The sequence below is a fragment of the Vulpes vulpes genome, chromosome 1 (genome assembly GCF_048418805.1).
Source record: "Vulpes vulpes isolate BD-2025 chromosome 1, VulVul3, whole genome shotgun sequence".
Taxonomy (NCBI): Eukaryota; Metazoa; Chordata; class Mammalia; order Carnivora; family Canidae; genus Vulpes; species Vulpes vulpes.
The window spans coordinates 194,523,245-194,543,633 of record NC_132780.1 but is presented as its reverse complement, the minus strand read 5'-3'; the positions used below and the strand labels follow the sequence as shown (position 1 = coordinate 194,543,633).

At 41.2% G+C, this 20,389-nt stretch overlaps 1 protein-coding gene across 2 annotated transcripts in view; it reads right to left on the bottom strand.

The window, feature by feature from the left end:
• The window catches only part of ARMC2 (armadillo repeat containing 2), a 104,638-nt gene that overhangs the window by 30,849 nt on the left and 53,400 nt on the right, over positions 1 to 20,389 (bottom strand). For both annotated transcript variants that reach the window (XM_072738396.1, XM_072738398.1), the window contains 3 exons: positions 20,115 to 20,217; positions 18,591 to 18,814; positions 3,444 to 3,589 (listed from right to left, as the gene is read on the bottom strand). In XM_072738396.1, coding sequence (XP_072594497.1) covers positions 3,444 to 3,589; positions 18,591 to 18,814; positions 20,115 to 20,217 — 473 coding nt within the window. The remainder of the gene's footprint in view (positions 1 to 3,443; positions 3,590 to 18,590; positions 18,815 to 20,114; positions 20,218 to 20,389) is intronic.

Genomic DNA, 20,389 nt, shown 5'->3' with positions numbered 1-20,389 from the left:
GTGACAGATTAATAGGTAAAACATCATCAAAATTGTAAAAACTTGACCATGTACCAGGCTATTAACAAGTCTCAGTAAATTTTCAGAGCACTGGCATCTTCTAGATCAAATTCTCTGGTTAAAGAACAGTTAAGTTAGGAAATCAATGTAAAAATACATATCTTAGAAAACATTTTTGAAGACTTAAAAACATAGCTTATGGGTCAAAGAAACATAAAAAATATTTTAGAAAACATACCTGAATAACTAAAAATACCACAAATCAAAATTTGTGGGATACAGCTAAAGCACTATTTAAAGGAAAGTTTATAGTCTTCAGAAGGATTTTTAAAAAGGAACTGAATTTCTAACAAAAGAGAAGAAAAATATAACATATACAAAGGTAGTAGGAGAAAAGGGTTGATAAAGATAAGAACAGAAGGAATATAATAGAAAACAAACATACAATGAAGTGGATCAATAAATCTGCTGGTTCTCTGCAAAAAACTAATAAAATTGGCAAACCTTTGGCAAGACTGATTGAGAGAAAAGGAGAAACATCATAAGCAATCAGAGTGAAAATCATTATCAACAATGCAGAGGCGGTGTGACATTGTCGTTAAATGTATGGATTCCAGGTGGCCTGGTTTGAATTCCAGCTGTATGCCACTGAGAAAAGTACTGAGCCTCTCCATGACCCAGTTTCCTTATATATAAAATGAAGACAATAATGATGGTACCCACCTCTTAAAGTTGCTATAAGGAACAAATGAATTCATATTTGGAAAGTGCTCAGAACATTGCCGGCACATAGTAGTCATTATGTAAGTATTTGTTCAGTAATATTATTAGTAAAATAATAAGAGGGGACACAATTAGAAATGCAACAGAGATTAAAAGGATAATAAGAGAATATTTGGAATGACTTTATATTGTTTGAAAGCTTAGATAAAATGGGCAGATTCCTATAAAAGTATAACTTTTTGAGACTAACCCAAGTACAAATAGGAAATATGACTGGATATATTACCACTAAAGAAAGTGAATCAACAGTCTATGATATTCACAGAGGAATGTGCCAGAACAAAATAGCTTTTCAAGCAAGTTCCACAAATTTTTCAAGAAACAGATAAGTTTAATTTTCACAAATTCTTCTGGAAAAGAGAAAAAGCAGGAATATTTCCCAAGTCATTTTATGAGGTTGGTGTAAACTTGACACTAGAACCAGACAAGGACAATATGAGGAAGGAAAAAATACATGTTAAACTAACTCACAGACGAAAAATCCTAAACAAAATATTAATGAAACCTAGCGATATACAGCAGCTTAACATGAGAAAATTTATTAATCTGTCATCTATTATATTTATTAAATTAATGCTTAATTTAAAAAAGAAAAATCCACATAATCAAAATAGATTCAGGGTAAGCATTTGAGAAAATTAAATATCCTTTAGTGTGAGAAAATTCTTCCTCAACCTTCTGAAGGGTATATACAAAAACCCACAATAAATTTTTTTTTAACTGGTAAAACTGTAAAAAAATATATATTTTTAAAGTCAGGAAAAAGGCAGTAGGTCCAACACTCTTACAACTTTGTATAGGACCTCCTGAGTGATGTGATAAGGAAGAGATGGGGACAGTAGGGAGGAACTATAATGATTGGGGGGAAAAGATACAAAATTATTATTTGCAGTTGCATGGAAAATCCAAGAAAATCTATAGACTAACTCTGAGACCTAAATTCCATCAAGATTCCTGGATAAAGATTAATAGGCAAACATCAATATTATTTATCCAAGCCAGCAACAACCTGTTAGGACATATTTTATACACATATGTTATAGTGAGCATGTGCGATTACATTAGTTTCAGGTGTCTGCCACAGTGATTCGACAATTCTATACATTATAACATGTTCACCTTGATAAGTGTAGTCACCATCTGTCTACCATACAAAGTTATTACAATATTGTTGACTATATTCCCTATGCTGTACTTTTCTTCCCTGATTCATTTATTTTATAAGTAGACATTTCTACCTCTTAATCCCCTTAAAAAATATGCTTAAAGATTACATTCATACTTGCAGCAAAAGCCATGAAGGAATAAAATCTAACAAAAGATGTGCAAAATCTTTTTGGGGAAAACTATAAAATTTTATGAAAAGACGTAAAAGAAAATGTCATAAATGTTTATCGATGGAAGACTATGTATCATAAAGGTGTCAGCTCTTCCCACTTGCATCTCAATTGCTCTACATACTCAGTGTTAGTGCATGAAAAACCCTGAAGTTCCTACTGTATCCCTTAGCTGATTCTTTAATTCTTGAGAAAGAGGGAAGAATTTGGATCTTAAAGGAGAAAAGAGGTGAGAGATTTGTTTTATCTTATAGCAAGACTTAAATCTGTAACAGTAAAAACAGAATGGTACTGATCTGAGGATGGACCAGAATGCCCAGAAAGAGACATACAAGTATATGGAATCGTGTGTTTGACTAACTAGGCATTTAGAATCAGGGGAACAGGATGGGGGGAACGGCATATTCCATACAAGGTCGTGGGACAACTGATTATCCACAGGGAGAAAAAAAAATTAAATTCCTGCAGGCCACCAGAAACAAAACAAAATTTATGACTTTATAGTGCTTTGAAATGGGGGTGGTATGTACCCAGAATTAAGTACCCAGACAGGAAAGTGCAGTGCTGAAAAATCAAATCTGGACTCACAGCCTCAGACTGGGGTCGATCACCAATTCGGTCTTTAGAAAATTTTCTATTCCATTAAGCAACTGCAATGAATTTCAAGAAAGGCCCAGTTCCCTTGAGGAGGATAATTAAGTAAAAACATTGGCAAAGAGCAGTGAGAGAGGAGATATAAATGCATAATTTAAAGACAGTTCTGAAATTTAACATCTTGCTTTGAAGTGACCTGGACTCGGATGGTCATCGCTTCTGGAGTGAAGTGTAAACGTGACTAGAGAACATTTGAGCTGCCATTCGGTCACACAACTGAAATAAAATAACCTGCTACCTCAAATCAGGTCGGATCAGACTCTCTAAGCAGTGCTCCCCTTTTGGAGTTAAAACCCGTTAAGTGCTGGTTCCAAGCGTTCCAGAAAGTTGATCAGGTTTTGTGAAATAGTGCTTGATCTCCAGTAAGCTAAGAGGAATTGTTGGTTATTCTGTAAAAACCCTAGGATAACTCACAACTCACCCGAGAACTAAGGTGACTTACCGTGGATGACTTTAATATCACCTTTGGACTAGCATACATAGGAAATGAGGTCATTAGTTTACATCACTTCTTTTGAACTTGAGCTGCTAGGTTTACTTTCTTCTACTAGGTGAGGTAAAGAGCAAAAATAGGATTCCTTGCCAGCCACACACACAAATATTCAAGATAACCTCAAATTTAAGCCTTAGCCTTTGTGTAAGGTTACTTTGTTTCCCTAGTCCACCTACCTGAATATTCTGGCAATATTGGTGCAGACGTCCTTGTCAGCCACGTACTGTCCCATCACCATGCAGAGCTGAGGAAGGGCACTGATGCTCAGCAACTTACTTCTTGCGAGTGGTGAATCAACCAAGTTTCTCAATGTAGCAGTCATCTAGGATAAAAGAGTGTTTACACCATTTTTTTTTAATTGGAAAATACAGTCACACCAATCCGTATCACACAATTCATCCTACTGCAAACTTTGTTAAATCAGTAGCAAAACCAAGCCCCTGTGAGGCTTCTCCTACCAGACAACATGGGCCTAAGGACAAATAGCATGAAATGAAAAAAAAGAAAGAAAGAAAGAGAAAGAAAGAAGAAAGAAAGAAAGAAAGAAAGAAAGAAAGAAAGAAAGAAAGAAAAGAAAAGAAAGAAAGAAAGAAAGAAAAGAAAAGAAAGAAAGAAAAGAGAGAAAGAAGAAAGAAATGAATACAAAGAAAGCCTACTTTGGTAAAGAATCAGAAATTCATGTTAAAAAGCAATTAGTATACCAAAACCCTAGGGTTAAATAAATCATCATCTGGGTTGGTTAATTGTCCCTCATAAGACTTTTCACTTCACTCTGCGACATGTCACATCAGTTCACAGATTAGAAACCTCTCATTCCGTTATTTTAAGAGTGGCATCAAATACTGCTGTAGCCAAAGGATATTTAAGACCGTTAATTTCATTCATATTTGTCTTATTTTATAAAAAAATATTCAGGAAAACTATCTTTGTCTAAAAGTGGATTAGAGAATGGGGCTTCTGGGAGGCTCAGTTGGCGAAATGTCTGCCTCTTGGTTTCAGTTCAGCTCATGACCCCAGGGTCATGAGATGGAGCCCCACGTCGGGCTCTACACAGGGAGTTGGCTTGCCCCTCTCCTTCTGCCCCTCCCCACCTTCACTCTAAAATAAATAAACCAATCTATTTAAAAAAAAAAAGTAGAGAAGAGAATAATTTCAAAATCCAATTTACTAAACATAAAGTTTAATAAAACTAGTGCCGCGGTTCCCTAGTACTTTCAATACACAGTGTGATCTTTCCTCGTGGAATAAATAGGACAAGGCAGGCTCTTGGTTAAGAAGAGTCAACCTGGGAGTTGGACACTGGTCAAACCCCAGCCCCATCACTCACTAGCTTTGGTTAGCAAGTGACCCTCCCAGGGAACACTCTTCTCATCAGTAAAGTGGGGACAGTGATCGCTGCCCTGGGGTTGGGAGGACTCAACGAGACTTGCTGTGTGAAGGACACGGCCGACGCCTATCCCTTAGCAGGAGCTCAAACATCATCCACCCCGTCTCCACCTGTGTGGTGGACTTCACACCCAAAATGCAGGAGAGACATCACCGGCCTTCGAGTCCAATGACGGAGATTCGAGTCCCAAATCTCTTTCTAGTTATGTGACCGAGACACCTACTCATTGCTCAACTTCCCCCACTTTCTCATCTGTGAAATGCAGTCTCAATCCCTACTCACCTCCTGGGGTGGCTGCGTGTGTCAAACAGAAACACGTAACATTGTTTGTGTGCACTGTAAAGCATTATGTAAATATAAAACTTCATTACAGCCATAGTTAATAGACTTTAAAGACAATTATTAAGATACGTATTTTGATTAGTTTTCCTTTGTCTCAAGAGCAACAAAAAGATTTTTGATAAAATGTAACCGGCTACCTTGAAAGCAGAGAAAATAAAAAGGATGCTTCAAGTAAATGTGTTTAAGTCTTCCGAAGTCAATTCAGTGATACAGCAGTTCAGTAAATTATTCCCTGAAATCTTCAGCATCCCAAACATTGGAGGGAAAGACAAACTACTGGAATGTTCCCCTTCACCTTGAATCTACAACCTAGTCTCCTAAGCTAAGGAATGGTCTTCTGCGAAGGCTAATAAATCATTCTAGGCTTTCCAGGCCGTCACCACTATAAAATGGAAAATTCTCATCATCTGACCCTGGCTTTACCTGTTCTCCTTCTCTAGAGACAGCCCAGGCGCTCAAGCGCTGCTGGTTTACATCAGTCCAAGGAATGACTCACAAGCTTTCCCTCTCGGAGTCCAGAGAGCCCAGATGCCCAAGTAAATCCTGACCTGAAGCCAGGCAGTCAGAGGCTGTGGACTCCCCATTCTAACAATCGTGCACATAAACACGTCCTCCTCCCTGCTCCCCAAGGCTTCACAGGTTGGGCACCTCCATCTACAGCCATCCTCTTGCTCCCCACATTCAACTTCTGGCAAGGGACACTGTCAGCAAAAGGGATGGTAGTGTTCTTAGGAACTTTTGTTTTCTTGTTTCAGCCTCAGTTTTTCCCTCTCTCTCTCTCTCTCTCTCTCTCAATCTCCACCATTTTTCTTCATCTCATCAGAAAAAGTTAAAAGACAGCTCATGGCTCTTTTATTCCCAAAATGCAATTTTGATAAAGGACCCAAATCCAGGGTGGAAGCACACATTTACGGGTGATACGCCACCTGACTTTAAATCCCTCCCCATTTGCTGCACGTGCCACATTGTGGGGAACATGCAGCGTTGAGTGAGATCGGATACATCACATACTGGCAGGTGTGTCAGCCGTGACGTTGGTAGAATAACTTATGCAAAACACATGCCACACATTTGCTAAATCCCTGGTAACACCTCAATACGTGACACCCCCATCAACCTAGCTGTTCAAGCTCCAAGCTCAGTGACCACCCCCCCCCCCCCCCCCCCGGAATCCTGTCTTTCTGCTCTCGGTCACCATAAGCTCTGCTGGATTTTTGTCCATTTCTCCTGGGATAAATCCCATGTCCTGACTATGGTCTATAAGGCCCTGTGTGATCTGACTCTTACCAACCCCTCAGACTTCATCTCATACCATATACCCACCACAAACTGCTGAAGGTTAGGTTATTTCATATTATGTTTTATTAGGTCCATTCCTCTATACTTGAAGGCTCAGTGAGGGCCCATACACTGTCTTTCCATCACTGTGCCTTTATACCCAAATCCAGTGCCCGGCACATAGTAGGTCCCCAATAGACATTTGTGGATGGAATGAATGAATGCATGGATACCCACGAAGGAAAGAGCAAGGTAAATAGAAAGAGAAGGATACCAGAAAGCCATGAATTAATCAGACAATATCTCTGAGGAGATGAATTTTAAGATGATTTTAAAGGTGCAGAGGAATAAAAAAATAATGGATAAAAGAAACATGGACTTTCTGGAGGGGGACCGGTTCCCTGCATGTTTGCTATATTATCTCATTTATTACAGCAGCTCCTTCCTACGCTCTGAACTCTGGCCCCCTTCCCCTGCTCACACAGACCAGTCACCTGTTCATCCCACCTCAAAACCCAACCTTCCCTGTCCAGAGGCCTCCTCTGACTTCCGGTGGCCTATCAAGCAAAATGCGGGTCTTAAAGATGCTGCTCACTCTCCACAGTGCAGTTCACGCCTCCAGGCTCACCTCCTTCCCTCCTTCCCTCCTTTCCAACTCTGCACCACACTCACATCCTCGGACAGCCCCAGGATGGCCTCCTCGCTCCCACTCCTGCCTCTTCTCCGGCCTGCCCCTCTCCCGCTCACTTCTCCGCACCAGCCCTGGCTCCCTTCCCGGTGCAGACTGGCCGGTGCCTGTCCCTTCCTCTTCCAGGTTAACCGACCGTCCCGTCCATGTCTGTACCAGGCCCGACACAGAAGCCTCATCACTGTTCCACGCACCTCCTCTCCCACCGTTAGCTCCTTCGTGTACAAATGATTTCTTATCCCTCTTTGTACTCCCAGGATTACAAATAAAAAGCCCACAAAAAGCTGGCTGGCTGAAGCACAGAAGGAGGGGAGGAAAAAAGAGATGAGGAGGAGAAAGAAGAAAAGGAGGAAAAGGAGATGAAGGGACAAGGGAGCAAAAAGGAGGAGGACTTTCCCCTTTAAGAAGGCTCTGGCAAGAAGCACAGAGGTTAGCAGGGGCCTGGTGGTGAACCCGAGCCTAAAGCCCTGAGGGCTGTGGATGGGGGGGGCACTGGGCAGAGGCAGCAGTGCAGGCCCCCCATCCTCCCCCATCTCCAGAGGCTGGCTCTGAGCCTCCAATCTCATGCGGGGGTGGGGGTGGCGCTGACTGCCAAGCACAGGCCAGGGGCTGTTTCTGGGAAAAATGTATGAAGATGGGTGGGAGGGGAGTCTAGTTAAATACTGCGGGAACAGGAAAGGCCAATCTCTGGTCAACCCACTTAACTTCCAGCCTCGCTTCCACTTTTAACAGAGAAATCACGAACGAGTTTTCTCCCTCCCCCCACCAGGAAAGCCCACCCACGGGGCCTGCCCCCAAAGCAGGAGTTCACCCAAGTGCAGGCTTTAAGCTTGCGGAAGTGTATCCGGTCCTTAACTTTCTGTTCCAATGTATGTTGTTCCTGACTACCTAGTTGTGTACTTTTCTGCTTTACTGTATATAATGCCTTAAATCCTTTAGGGCAGAAAAAGAAGTGCAAGGTAGGTGGTTACGGAGATGCCCGGTGAGCTTCTAACAGGCTTACTGGACCAGCTCCGAGTGTCACCTCACCAAGAAAGAGCAAACGGAAAAACGTGTTTCGATTCCTTTTCTTCTCTTCCCATCTCCTAATGTGCAACTGCAGGGGGCAGCCAGGCAAGTGGGAGAGGAGAAAGGACAAGAACACAGAACTGATCATCTACAAGGAGGATGAATAAGAATTTGGCGTCCTGGCTTTTTAGCAGTTGCTAGGTGATGTCTGAGGCACCACCCTACAGCTTTGGTATACGCCAAGAAGGAAGCACTCTGCTGTGATTCCTGGTATTAATCTGCTCCTGACAACGGACCGGGTTCCACTCTACAACTTGAGGGTGCTTGTTTTTTTCTGAGGCTGCTGCTTCTCTCGGTTTCCCAAATTCCCTGATCATAGGAGGTACTGGGCCCCACCGTCGATCAGAATCTCCAGGCGGTGGGCAAAGCTGTCCTGCCTAGCACCGAAAGCTCTCACTGTGTCGTCGACCCCAGGAGACGCACTGTACAGGGAAAGATTATAGTGAGGAGTGACTGGATAACTCACAAAGGCTTTTCTTATTTATAAACAGCATCTTAGTGGAGCAAAACGCGAATTCAAAAGCATCTGTTTGGTTTTTTTTGTTTGTTTGTTTCTTTCCAAATTGATTACGGGTGCTCAGTTATCAATTTCCAACATGTTTTCAACTCTTAATCGAAAAACCTTGGCAAACACAAGAAATGGTTGTCTTAAACGGTGAGGCCCCCCTGATGTATACCATGGAATTTAGGAGCGACAAGACAGGCCCAGAGCTGGGGCCCCATTCACGCAGCCTCTACTGCAGTGAGGTGTGCACAAGGCGTGGTGGGCACAAGGTGGGGGATGCTGGTTGATTGACTTGAGCCCCCACACACTGCTCATCTCCGGGGTGGATGGCCCTCTCTCTTCCCTTTGCACTCTTCCTCCATCCCAATCCTCAGTCCCCAGGGAACTCACCGGCTCCTGCCCTAGAAGGCATCCAGCCACCATCAGAGCTGCCCCAGAGCACAGGGGCTGGTGGCCCACAGCCCACCACTGAACTTCTGTTTCAGTGCCTCAGAAGTTAAGCAGTCTTTTTGGCTAGCCTGGGAACTTTGCCATCAATCATGATATTGCTCCTTGGAGAAACATTTTCCCAATTTCAAAAAACCAGCTTTCAAAGAAACCTCTGGAACATAACGCAATTAAAAAACCACACCATTAATAGTTCGAAAGTTATTCTGTTTCCTCTACCAAAATCAGCATCGGGATTCGGTTTCATTTATTTTTATGCATTGAATGCGATTATGGAAAGAATTTGAGCAGCTCACTTTATGGTTCATAAAGCTGTGCTGTAAACTTGATCTCATTTGCTCCCTAAACCAGCCCCATGAGGCAGACAGGAAGGGTATTATGAGCCCTACTTTTTCAGATGAGGAAACCGAGTCTCCGAAAGCCACCAGCTACCAGGTAGGTGGGCATCATAAGCTCCCACTGCTTGTCTGCTGTCTCCCCCCACTCCATTTGGCTGTCTCTAAAAGCATTCGTTATATTTCTCAATCATCTGGAATATCCATAACCAAAATCCCTCGAGCTTTATCTTAACTGCCAACTGCAAAATGGTTCGCTTCCCGCTGATGATGCGAAAGAATAAACACAGCCGCCAGAGACCGCAAACAGTGTCAAATGATTTAAGAACCAAAGCCACACCGTTTTCCAGCCTCAGCAAAACCATCTCCCTCTATTAATAAAAGCACATTCGTTTTCTGGATCTGTGCCCACTCGCAACCACATAGATGCCCAAACCAGGGCCTCTGTGGTAACCTGAGAAGTTTCACATTGTCTCTTATGATTCATACTGTCCTGGCTGAGACACGAGAAATCAATGACAAGATGCCACCATGCACATGAAACCGCTAGCACCCCGAATTCCTGAGCATTTTATTGGAGCTAAGACAGACGCATATGAAAGTAATAATCCTTAAAGCTCGATGATGATGCTTGGTGCCTGGCTATGGAGCCCCTCTGGCACATTCCTACCATGGGTGTCCGACTCCAGCAGGAAATGATTCTATGTGCCTCAACCCCCCAGTGCCCTCTCCTGAGACCCTGTTGAACACCAGCCTGTGTTCATTCTTTGGTTACTGCCTCTATGTCGGTCACCCTGGTCAAATAAATAGGTAGCTGATTCCGCTGGTGGTGGTTATCACATGTACCAGCACACTGGAAATTGTGAATGTCGCACAGACTGTATAGCATGTCAGGGCGGTAAATGAGGACACCGAGTCCGAGAGAGATCATGTAACACCAAGAACTACCAAGTAATAACATCAGCTTCCCCGATTACCTGTGAAAGTCAGTGACGTTTCTTTATTGCCACAACCGATCTGTCTACAGTGAAGAGGTGAGGCTGAGCAGATAGGACAGCAATTAAGAAGCAAATGTCTCTCTCCCAAAACAATAGGCATAAGTGGGAATACTTCTTTCCCACTCTTGATGTTCCTGCTGAAGAGATGTTCCTCTGCATGATACTCCTGGCCACTTCCTGATGGGGGGGGGGGGGGTGGCACAAGGTATCTCCTCTGCTCCTCCTGGGCCAGATGCAGCTAGTGATGAGGTGGCCAGGGCTAATGCAGGGGCTCGGGACTAGAATGCCTGCCTGCCTCAGCTGTAAATTATAGCTTCCAACTACAGTGACGATCTTCTCCCCGTCCCTATCTGCCTTAGTTTCTTTCTTACTTCCAGGTTCAAAACCCAAGGCACTACATGACATGTCTGGGGACTCTGAGTGTCCCCAGATCTTTAGAATATGCCATCCCTGGAAAGTCCAAGGTGAACACGAGTTACCGATTCACAGGTCCTTCCCAAGAAAGAGAGGGGGAGTGAAGAGGAAGGGCCGGGCTCTGACTGCCTATCCTCTCACGCCAATCGCATGAGTGAGTTATTAGTCATACTGCTGCTATTCCTTATAGAAAAGAAGCCTCCTAAGTAGCAAATAGCAGTCCCCTTCCCACCAATAAATACATCATCACAAAATTAGCAAGCCTAACCAAGACCAAAGGTTGTGATGAAAAAAGTTTCATCTCATCTCAAACACAGTAAACTCTCAGCAAAATGAGCCAGAAATCGTACTCTAGTTAACAGCGTTGTACAATTTGCTGGTTTCAATAATGTACTGTAGTTACGTAAGGTGTCACCATTGGGAGAAGCTAGATGATGGGGACACAGGACCTTTCTGTACTATTTTTGCAACATCTTGCGGTGAACCTATACTTAGTTCAAAATAAAAGTTAAAAAGTAAAAAAGCCAGACACAAAACAGCACACACTGTATGTTCCATTTATATTAAACTCTAGAACAGGCAGGGCTTATCTATGGTGAAAGGGATCAGAAAAATGGTTCCCTTTGTGGGATAGGAGAGTGGGGGTTAACTGGAAAGAGGTGGGAGAAAATTTCTGAGGTGTTGGAAATCTGCATCTTGATAGGGGTGTGTATGACACGGTTGTATGTTTTTGTCAAAACTCATCAAACGTGTTAGATCTGAACATTTTCCTGTATTAGAAATTATATACCTCAATTAAAACAATAAAAAAAAGACCTCTTTTGCTGCTTCCTCTTCAAACAAAACCTTCAAAAAAGATGCTATAAAAATGTGTTTTTTTTGTTTGATCATCAAATCTCCATTAATATTATAAGAATTTAAGAAATATTTTTTAAAAAGAATGCAAGAAATAGAATCATGGGGATATCTGCTCTCATAGGTATGCAGCTTATTCCCTCCAATTATCACAGCAAGGTTCTATCAGGTGGAAATCATTGCCTTGGTTCTGATTTTATGGTCTGAAAGGTAGGCTTCCCGTTGGCAAGGGTAGGCCAGAGAAAGAGCTAACATACTTTCCTACTTAAGTATGCATACTCATAATAATTAACTGCTGAAATATGTATTCATATCTACATTTTAAAACTATTAAATATAACTAAAGCAAGATTTAAGTGACCTCAACCACCTTGGTACAGTCGTTAATTACTAACATTATGTAAATCACAGCCTCATTGAATCTCTAGACTTCAGTCAAAGGCATCTCTTAAATTCCCCAAATCCTTGAAGCAGAGGATAGTTGACTCTGAGACTTGGGGTCCATTAAGTACCCAGAATCCCACGCTGTTGAGAGAACACCCCCTTCCAATTTTAGTTTCTATTCAGCATGGTTCTCCACATAGCTTCTCAAAGACAGAAAAATGAAAAAGATCCAGGATTTGAAATCCACCCCTAACACTGCCATCTTAATTTCTTATGATTCCCTTTTCCTCATCAGAATAAACTGCTCTTTGAAGCTTCAGGTGTTGGTAATTCTGATTTTATTTTGTTTAATAAATTTCTGAAAAAAAAAATAAATTTCTGCTGAGTGCCTATCATGTGGCAAATATGTGTCATGTCCTATTCTCTCATTTAATTTTTCCAATTATCCATTAAGCTGATCCTTTATTTTTTAAAAAGATTTTATTTACTTATTTGAGAGAGAGAAAGAGCACATGCATGAGCTAGGGAAGGGCACAGGGAAAGGGAGAAGGAGAGAATCTCAAGCAGACTCTGAGCTGAGCGCAGAGCCCGACTCGGGGCTCAATCTCATGACCCTGAGATCATGACCTGAGCCAAACCAAGAGTCAGATGCCCAACCAACGGAGCCACCCAAGGGCCCTTAAACTGGTCCTTTAAAGATGAGAAAGGGAAGGCTCAGTGACTGAGAAGCACTGATAGGGTGAGAGCTCAAAGGCCAGCTTAGGCCTCTGCCCTCTTCACTAAAAAGCCCTGTCCCAACACCAGGTACAAAGCCAAATGGACCATCAGGATCTTGAAGACATGATAGAGGAGCTGAACACAGAATACAGCAATGAACTCAGATCAGTCAAAGCAGGGAGTTTACTCTAGGGCTTTGAAATGTTTCTTTAAAAAAAAATCAACCATATCAAAACACCTTTTATTTAAAAAATACAGATATTTAAAAAACTCATCCAAGCTTCAAAGAGCATGGACTGCTAGCGATAGGACTCCATCCCACCTGCCTACTCAAACTTCTGCATACAAAGGAGCAGAAGCCCTCTTCCGGTGAGTGTTCTCTGCAGCACTTGCCAAAGCTGACCAAGACCAACCCAATTCGTGCTTTAAGATCTCTACTGTCCTGGACATTGTCCTTTCTTAGTTTTCTGGCCACTTCTTTTTTCTATTTTTCTTCCCCATTCCACAAATTTGGTCATTCTACAGAAGCTGTTCTCAGCCCTCCTCTATAATCTTTCTCTACTCTCCCCTTGAGTAACTTCATTGTCTTTCTTGACTTCAACTATCACCTCCATGCAGATGACCTGAAATCTGCTTTCTCAGCTTTACTTTCTCTGCTAAGTTCATAACTCTGATTGCTTACCAGACAGCCCCACTTGGCTATTCTTTGGGCACCTTAAAGTTTTCAATGAAGACTAATTACATAATTTCCTCCTCTCACCATATCAATCCCTTACACAACTCTCCATTTTCTGAACCATCCAGGCTCAAAATGTCTGAGTCATCTCTTCGTTTAATTCACTTTCCTTTTCCCCAAACTCAAGCCAAGGTGAAGAATGGAACAGGGATTGACAAGGGCCAGGAGGACTAATATAACCGAGAAATGTTCTCTTAAAAAAAGGAAGATGACATGAGAGATGCACTGAGCAAAAGACGGAGAAAGGTTAGGATTTGAAGGACCTCCTGGGGGACACTTGCAGGCTTTGAGGCCAAAGAAGTGAATTGGGCACTAGAGGAAGGGAGAGAAGTAAACCATGTTATCTGGGTGCTGAAAAATAGTCTAACTTTAAAAATGTTGTATCTGAAGCAGGGAATGAAAGAATACACTTCTCTGTGGATTGAACTCAAAATCAAATGAGTCAGGCTGTAAAGAAGAAAGGTTGGAAATACAAAGGAATGAAAAAATAGGAATGCGAGTTCAAGACAGGCTGGGTTTTAACAGTTTCATTATGTACCTATAAATTACCTAACTATAAATGTGATACCTTGAGATTTTCCTCAATTACAGTCAAGCAGCTTTGTGCACAATGTTCTCAAAATGAGAGAAGACAGACGAGACACCAGGGGAATCCGGGCTTGGTTGTGATTTTGACACACACAGAAGACTGTTCTCCATTCCCCAGGGAGGGGGGGCATGATGGAGACCACAACAGACTTGCTGATGGAGGGGACTCCAGCAGTTCCCCTGTGTCATGCCTCCCCAGATGTTAGCCTTTAGAAGTCAGAGACGAACATCTGATAATTCATTCTACATCGACATTGGCAAGTCCCTATTTCTGTGTTGGTTACCTCTTTGGGTGCTGCAATTCACTACTGGCGGTTAGGGGGCCTTGCCTTTTACCTGGCCTGTATTTCCCTTTTTCCAACTTTTGGGGAACTCTCCTGAAATTCTAGTATTCTGAAATTCAGTAAACACGCACAGTGGAACCTTCTTTACTCTTGTAATTTTACAAAGTCATAGCTCCAGTTTTGTGAGACTTGGGAGTATTACAACTTCCACTTGGTGCACAGGTGGCGGCCCTCAGATCCTCTGAGCGGCCACACTCACCCTCTTAAAATGCTATTAAGTATCTGATCAGCAGAACTGAAGGCAGCATTGAATGTGTGGAAACACTGTGATCTTGTAGAAGAATAAGGCATCAGAATACTATTATCTGGACACGGGGGTCTCCAAAAAGTAGGTCCCTACTGGCAGCTGTCCTGTCCTCCTCTGTCTTCCTCACCATCCGGAACACACCTGGCACCGAGCAGCCCCTCCACTAACACCTGTGAAATCAATGTCTCTTGATTTTGGCCACACAGTGATAAGCATCACCACGTATGAATATAAGATAGATATACAAGAAACAACATAAAGAAACCCTTCAAAATCTCAAAACTTCCATGTTTTTCCTGTAAGCAGCGTTAGCCCAGAGGGTGTGGAGGAGCTTTTCTTCCTCCATTCAATGACCTCCTTCCTTTTAGCTCCATTACTATCGGCCTCAAATCTAATAACTACAGTGACGTCCCTTAACCCGGGCTACTGTGTGTGAGACCTTAACCCTCCAGTCTGTTCCTACCACTGATACGTTCCCTTCCCCTCACTTTTTGGCTTTTTGGTCCTTATCAATTTAGTATCTCATGTACCTTCATCCTTCTGCCCCTTGGATCTCATCACCTCCTCCCCATGCACTCACCTCCAACTCACCTCCAAGTCCACCCTCTACAGCCTGGTGTTTGAGACTTAGGGCTGTGGCCTATGACTCTCACCGACGCTCACAGAACCCCTCTGGCTCTGCAGCCTGTGCCAAACACACCTTCATCCCTTTCCCTTTGTGCCAGGTTCCCAAATCCTATACAACCTTCAGGCTCCAGCTTCCAGGCATCCAAGAGGGCAGCTTTAGGGAAACACGATGACTCTAGCATTTGTGCCAGAGACTGGAATGTGTACAGTTTTATAAACAGGAGGTCCCCAGAAAGTGTGCTAAAGCTACTGAGGTTCTCCGGGTTGAAAGTCATAAAAAGAGGACATTGCAACTGTCCACTGCCGCCCGCCTTTGTCTTTTTCACCTTGCCATGTTCTCTGTGGCTGACAGACATTTTATTGGTGCAGCCATGGTGATTAACTTATTTTTGTTCTGTTGAATAAAGTTGCTTTTTAAAAATGTCTCATGAGCTAGAGTTACCAAGTTCTGAAAACTAGTGTGAATAAATAATCCTGAACATGTCCAGATCTGTGTGGTTGAATTTGCACCTGAGCTGGCTGGTGAAGAGCCGGTCAGTGTTACATATTCACAGGAGTAGATTTTCAGCTGCTCTTCTGGTGAGGCCATGTCGCTTACATTTTATCAATCATATAATATAAAACAGCTTTTCTTCATTTTAATTAAATATGAGGGAATGTCTAGTTCAGGGGGTCCTGCAGATGAAATAGCCCAAAACAATATCCCCTTCCTCTCCAGGGTTGTAAACACACACACACAGAGTGACATTGTATAGCTGATGCAAATGGGGCTTGGTGACCACAGGGGGAGCACATGCTTAGGTGGTGGCACTTTCTCCTGCTGGACTGTACTCCAGGGAGAAACCTCAGGCATGTTAAGTCCCGCCCAAGCCAGATCCTAGGCAGGCTCAGAGGAGGGTTCTGGAGACAAAGGCAGTGCCTGGTGATGGTGGCAGGCAGTGAGAAAGAAGTTACTGCAGTGTCCCTCCTTACACCACCAGGAAGGGGGCATGGATGTCAGGAAAGGAAAAAGGCATCTAACCTAGTGAGTCAGTTCGCATCGAAGGATGCTGAATGGAGGGAAAAAGAAAGACAAGAGGACCACGGGCACTAGTACTGCCCTCACTGCTACACCAGAGGTCCTACTTCTGAGCTGGATATATTTTAGGTCACAGTGATACTCAGTGTTTCTTTATACCAACTGATCTTACTTCTACATACTATATATTTTGTCACAAATATATAAATATAATATAAAAATAAATAAAATATTTTATTTATGTATGTATTTTATTATATATTCTATCATATATTTATTTTTACATATGTATATAAATGGGTTAGAAAGAGCTTTTTTATTTTTTATTTTATTTTGTTTTTTTAAGATTTTATTTATTTATTTCAGAAGGAGAGAGCGCATGTGCATGAGCATGAGCAGGGGGGAGGAGCAGAGGGAGAAGCAGACTCTCCACAGAGCAGGGAGCCCGATGTGGGTCTTGATCACAGGACCCTGGGACCATGACCCGAGCCTAAGGCAGTTGCTCAACTCAAGCCACCCAGGCACCCTGGAAAGAGATTTTTTAATCAGACAAGAATTCTAGAAGGCATTCTACAAAAATTAAAAAGAGTAAACACCTCAATAGGAGAACAGTTCAGAATTTGACATATATCCTTATCACAGAATATTATGTAGTCATTAAAAAAATGTAAAATAAACCTACAACAGGTTCATACTATGTACTGTTACATGAGAACACAGGTGTGCATAGACTGTCTCATTTTTGAAAACCTATGATTATGTTAAAAGGTGCTGATCACATCAGTGTGAACAGTGTTGGCTAACTGGTTGGAAGAGGAGAAATGAGGAAGGAAGAGAGTAATGGAAAATAAGCAAAAACAACTATTAAAAATAAGATGGTCTGTGATAAAAAGCAAGAATTAGATAAAATTATGCATATGTAAGTATATATATATATATATGCATAAAAATGCAATGGAATAATGGTTACTAAGATGTGTTATTCCAGGGTAAAAATGTGATTTTACACTTTTACTTATACTTTTTTTGCATTTATATCAGGAAATATAATAATCATATAACCAAAATAATTATTTTCATTGAGGAAAAATTTTGATTAACTCACTAATAATACTGGCTGTATGAAAATAATGTTTCTAAGTCTTCCTAGACAAAAGATAGCACATCCAGTAGAATTTTGAATCATTCACGACTAAAAGGGGTTTTCATAATCTTTTTTCAAAATGGAGACAGACCACAAAGGCCAAAATTAATGATCATCATAAACACTTTAAGCATCTTTAAGGCAGGGCTTAAATCTAATTTTTAACACACTTTCCCAAAGGCTCCAAGCACTCTGAGTGCTCAATCAATCCTTGTTAATTGACAAGCACATTTCAAATCTCATGAATTATTACATCAAAGATGCTATTATCTGATATACAAATGCTATTAAAAAGTAAAATCTCATCTAAAAATGAATATGAGAGCTGAAGCAGCTCCAGTGAAAACAATTTAACTATGAAATTAAATCTGCCACAAAATAAGTAATAAAACTAACACATAACAAATGTTTTTCATCTTGCCCCTGGTCATATTAAATGTATCTAGTTTTGCTACCTTCATTCCTATAGTCTCAGGCCTGCAGGTCATCTACACACCCCCCAACTACTGTCCACTCAATATCATTAACTTTTGCTTTTTATTGCAGATACAAGATTCAAGACATTAGCTACCCATCCTCATGAACAATATCCAGTCTTGGAAATTCTAAAGATTAAAACTCTGCCTGCTAAAATTCTGATTATAGCATACAATTGTTTTATGGCATGATGCTACTTTTTTTATTCTCCTAGGCCTGCTTTCTCTGCAGGGTTGCAGAAACGGATGTTGAAGCTGTGTAGTGAGATGCTCTGTGAAAAGTCACTGAATAGGGGCACCTGGGTGGCTCAGTCAGTAAAGCATCTGGCTCTTGATTTTGGCTCAGGTCATGATCTCAGCCAGGATCATGAGATCGAGTCCTGAGTCAGACTCCACGCTCAGTGAGGAGTCTGCTTGATATGTCAATCTCCCTCTGCCTCTCCCTCTCGCTCTTTCTCTCTCTCTCTCAAATAAATAAGTATATAAATCTTAAAGAAAAAAAAAAGCTATGGACTAGCCTTTCCAAGGGAAACAGGTACACACACACACACACACACACACACACACACACACGGGGTGGGGTGGGGCAGCGGCTGCTTCTCTTGATCCCCAATGCCGGGCACTCCCACCTGGCTGTAAGTAACAGCCTGTTACACACCCCCGCCCCCCGCAGTAACTGATATTACTGATTTTACACATATACTCTTTTCAAGTAAAATACTCACTTGGACTAATAAGTGGCCTGAGTTAGGTAAACATGTACCACATTTCTTGGTGTTTTCATTTATTTGCTTTATCAAATTCATCAATATTTCCACAGCATCTTTGCTGATCATTTCATCGAGAAATCCTGGATTTCCAGAAATGAATTTGATAGCTCCCATACAGTATAAAAAAGCTTCAGTGTTAGTTTGTAGATCTTCATTTCTCAGGATTTCCAATAATGATTCTGCAAAAAAGACGAATTACTACAAATGTGTAATAGCTGGAGAGAGACATTTTAAGGCACTGGTATGTGAACATCAAATACAATTTGTAAAATGTTAGTCAGAACCTACATCCAAATGCTTGTTACGTGTTACTCGTGTGGTATAAAAAGAGAAGCTTATTTGTAGCTCAGACAAATCTCTGTAAATAGTAATGAGAGCAAAAGGATGGGATTTTTAATACATAAATACAAACAGGTTCTTTTCATTAAAATGCCATTTCTTGCCTCTTACTAATATTTACCATCCTTTATTTTTAGTCACAAAAATGTTGAGTTATTACAGAACAGTTGATAGTTAAGACAATTTAAGAAAATTTCTTAAATTTCAACAAACTTTCAAGAATATACTGGTTGCTGTGTGAATGGGAAATTAATCAAGACAGGATCTTTTAAGAATCTCAATCACCACAGAAAGGGATCCTTTGACTATAACATCTACTGTTTCCCAAGACAATTTAAGAACATTCATCTGAATAGCATACAACTACTAGATTTTAGGGGCATCCCAGGCAACTCTGATAAGGTTAATCACCCCTCTTTCACATTTAGTTTTATTAATGTCAGTGTGATCATTTGTCAGCACCTTTCTTTGTTCCTGTCTGCTGGGGTCAAAAAAAAAAAAAAAGAGATCATTTACTCTTTGTCACAAAAAACAAAAAAACAAAAAAACAAAAACAATTCAGGGCGTTTCCTTGCCTTAGATCAGCAATGCAAATTCACAGAAGATTTTTATTGAGGTAACTAAGCATCTTAATTGTTTAAGGGTATATCAAGACTTAAATGGTTTTAGCTAGGAAGTAAGAGTGTAATAAAATTTCTCTACCTACATATCTGAAACATGTTTGAGGCACTTTGATGTCAAAAGTCTACAACAGCTGTCTTCCAGTTTGTTCCAGATTTGAGTCACTCCTACTACATCAAAAGCCCAAAACTTTTGATTATGTCAAATACCATTAAATGTATTCTGTCTTATGGTCAATCCAAGACAAGGAAATGGTTTTTTAAGTAGGGAACACTTGAGAAAGTCACAAAATGTTACTACAGGCATTTAAAACTATCCTTCTTGGCTCCAAAGACTACATTAAGCAGAATGTGGAAAACACAGAGAAGGACAGAGCAAAACTAGGCATCACATAACTTTTCTGGATATTACTAGGAAATAAAATATTCTGGCTACCATCAATGATAACTTTGCTGCCCAAATTTCTCACTTGTACTCAAGGGCAACACTGGCTCAAGGGTAGCACTGAATGATACTTACCCAGAATGCTGTCATTTTCAATCAGAGAGTCATTCTTCTCACTCCTGCTAATTTTAAATATAAGTTTGCAGACATTAAGAAGATTCTTTCTACTCACTTTAAGCTGCAGAGAAAGAAAACACTTACGTTTTTATTGCAGAGGGAATTAGAGATGCACCATCATTTTTTAACACAAACATCTATTTTTAAAGTGCTGCAAGGGTATTTTTAAAACATAAAGAACAATTCTAAATTTAGGCTACATATTTACCAACTATAGTATTTAATTACCTCAC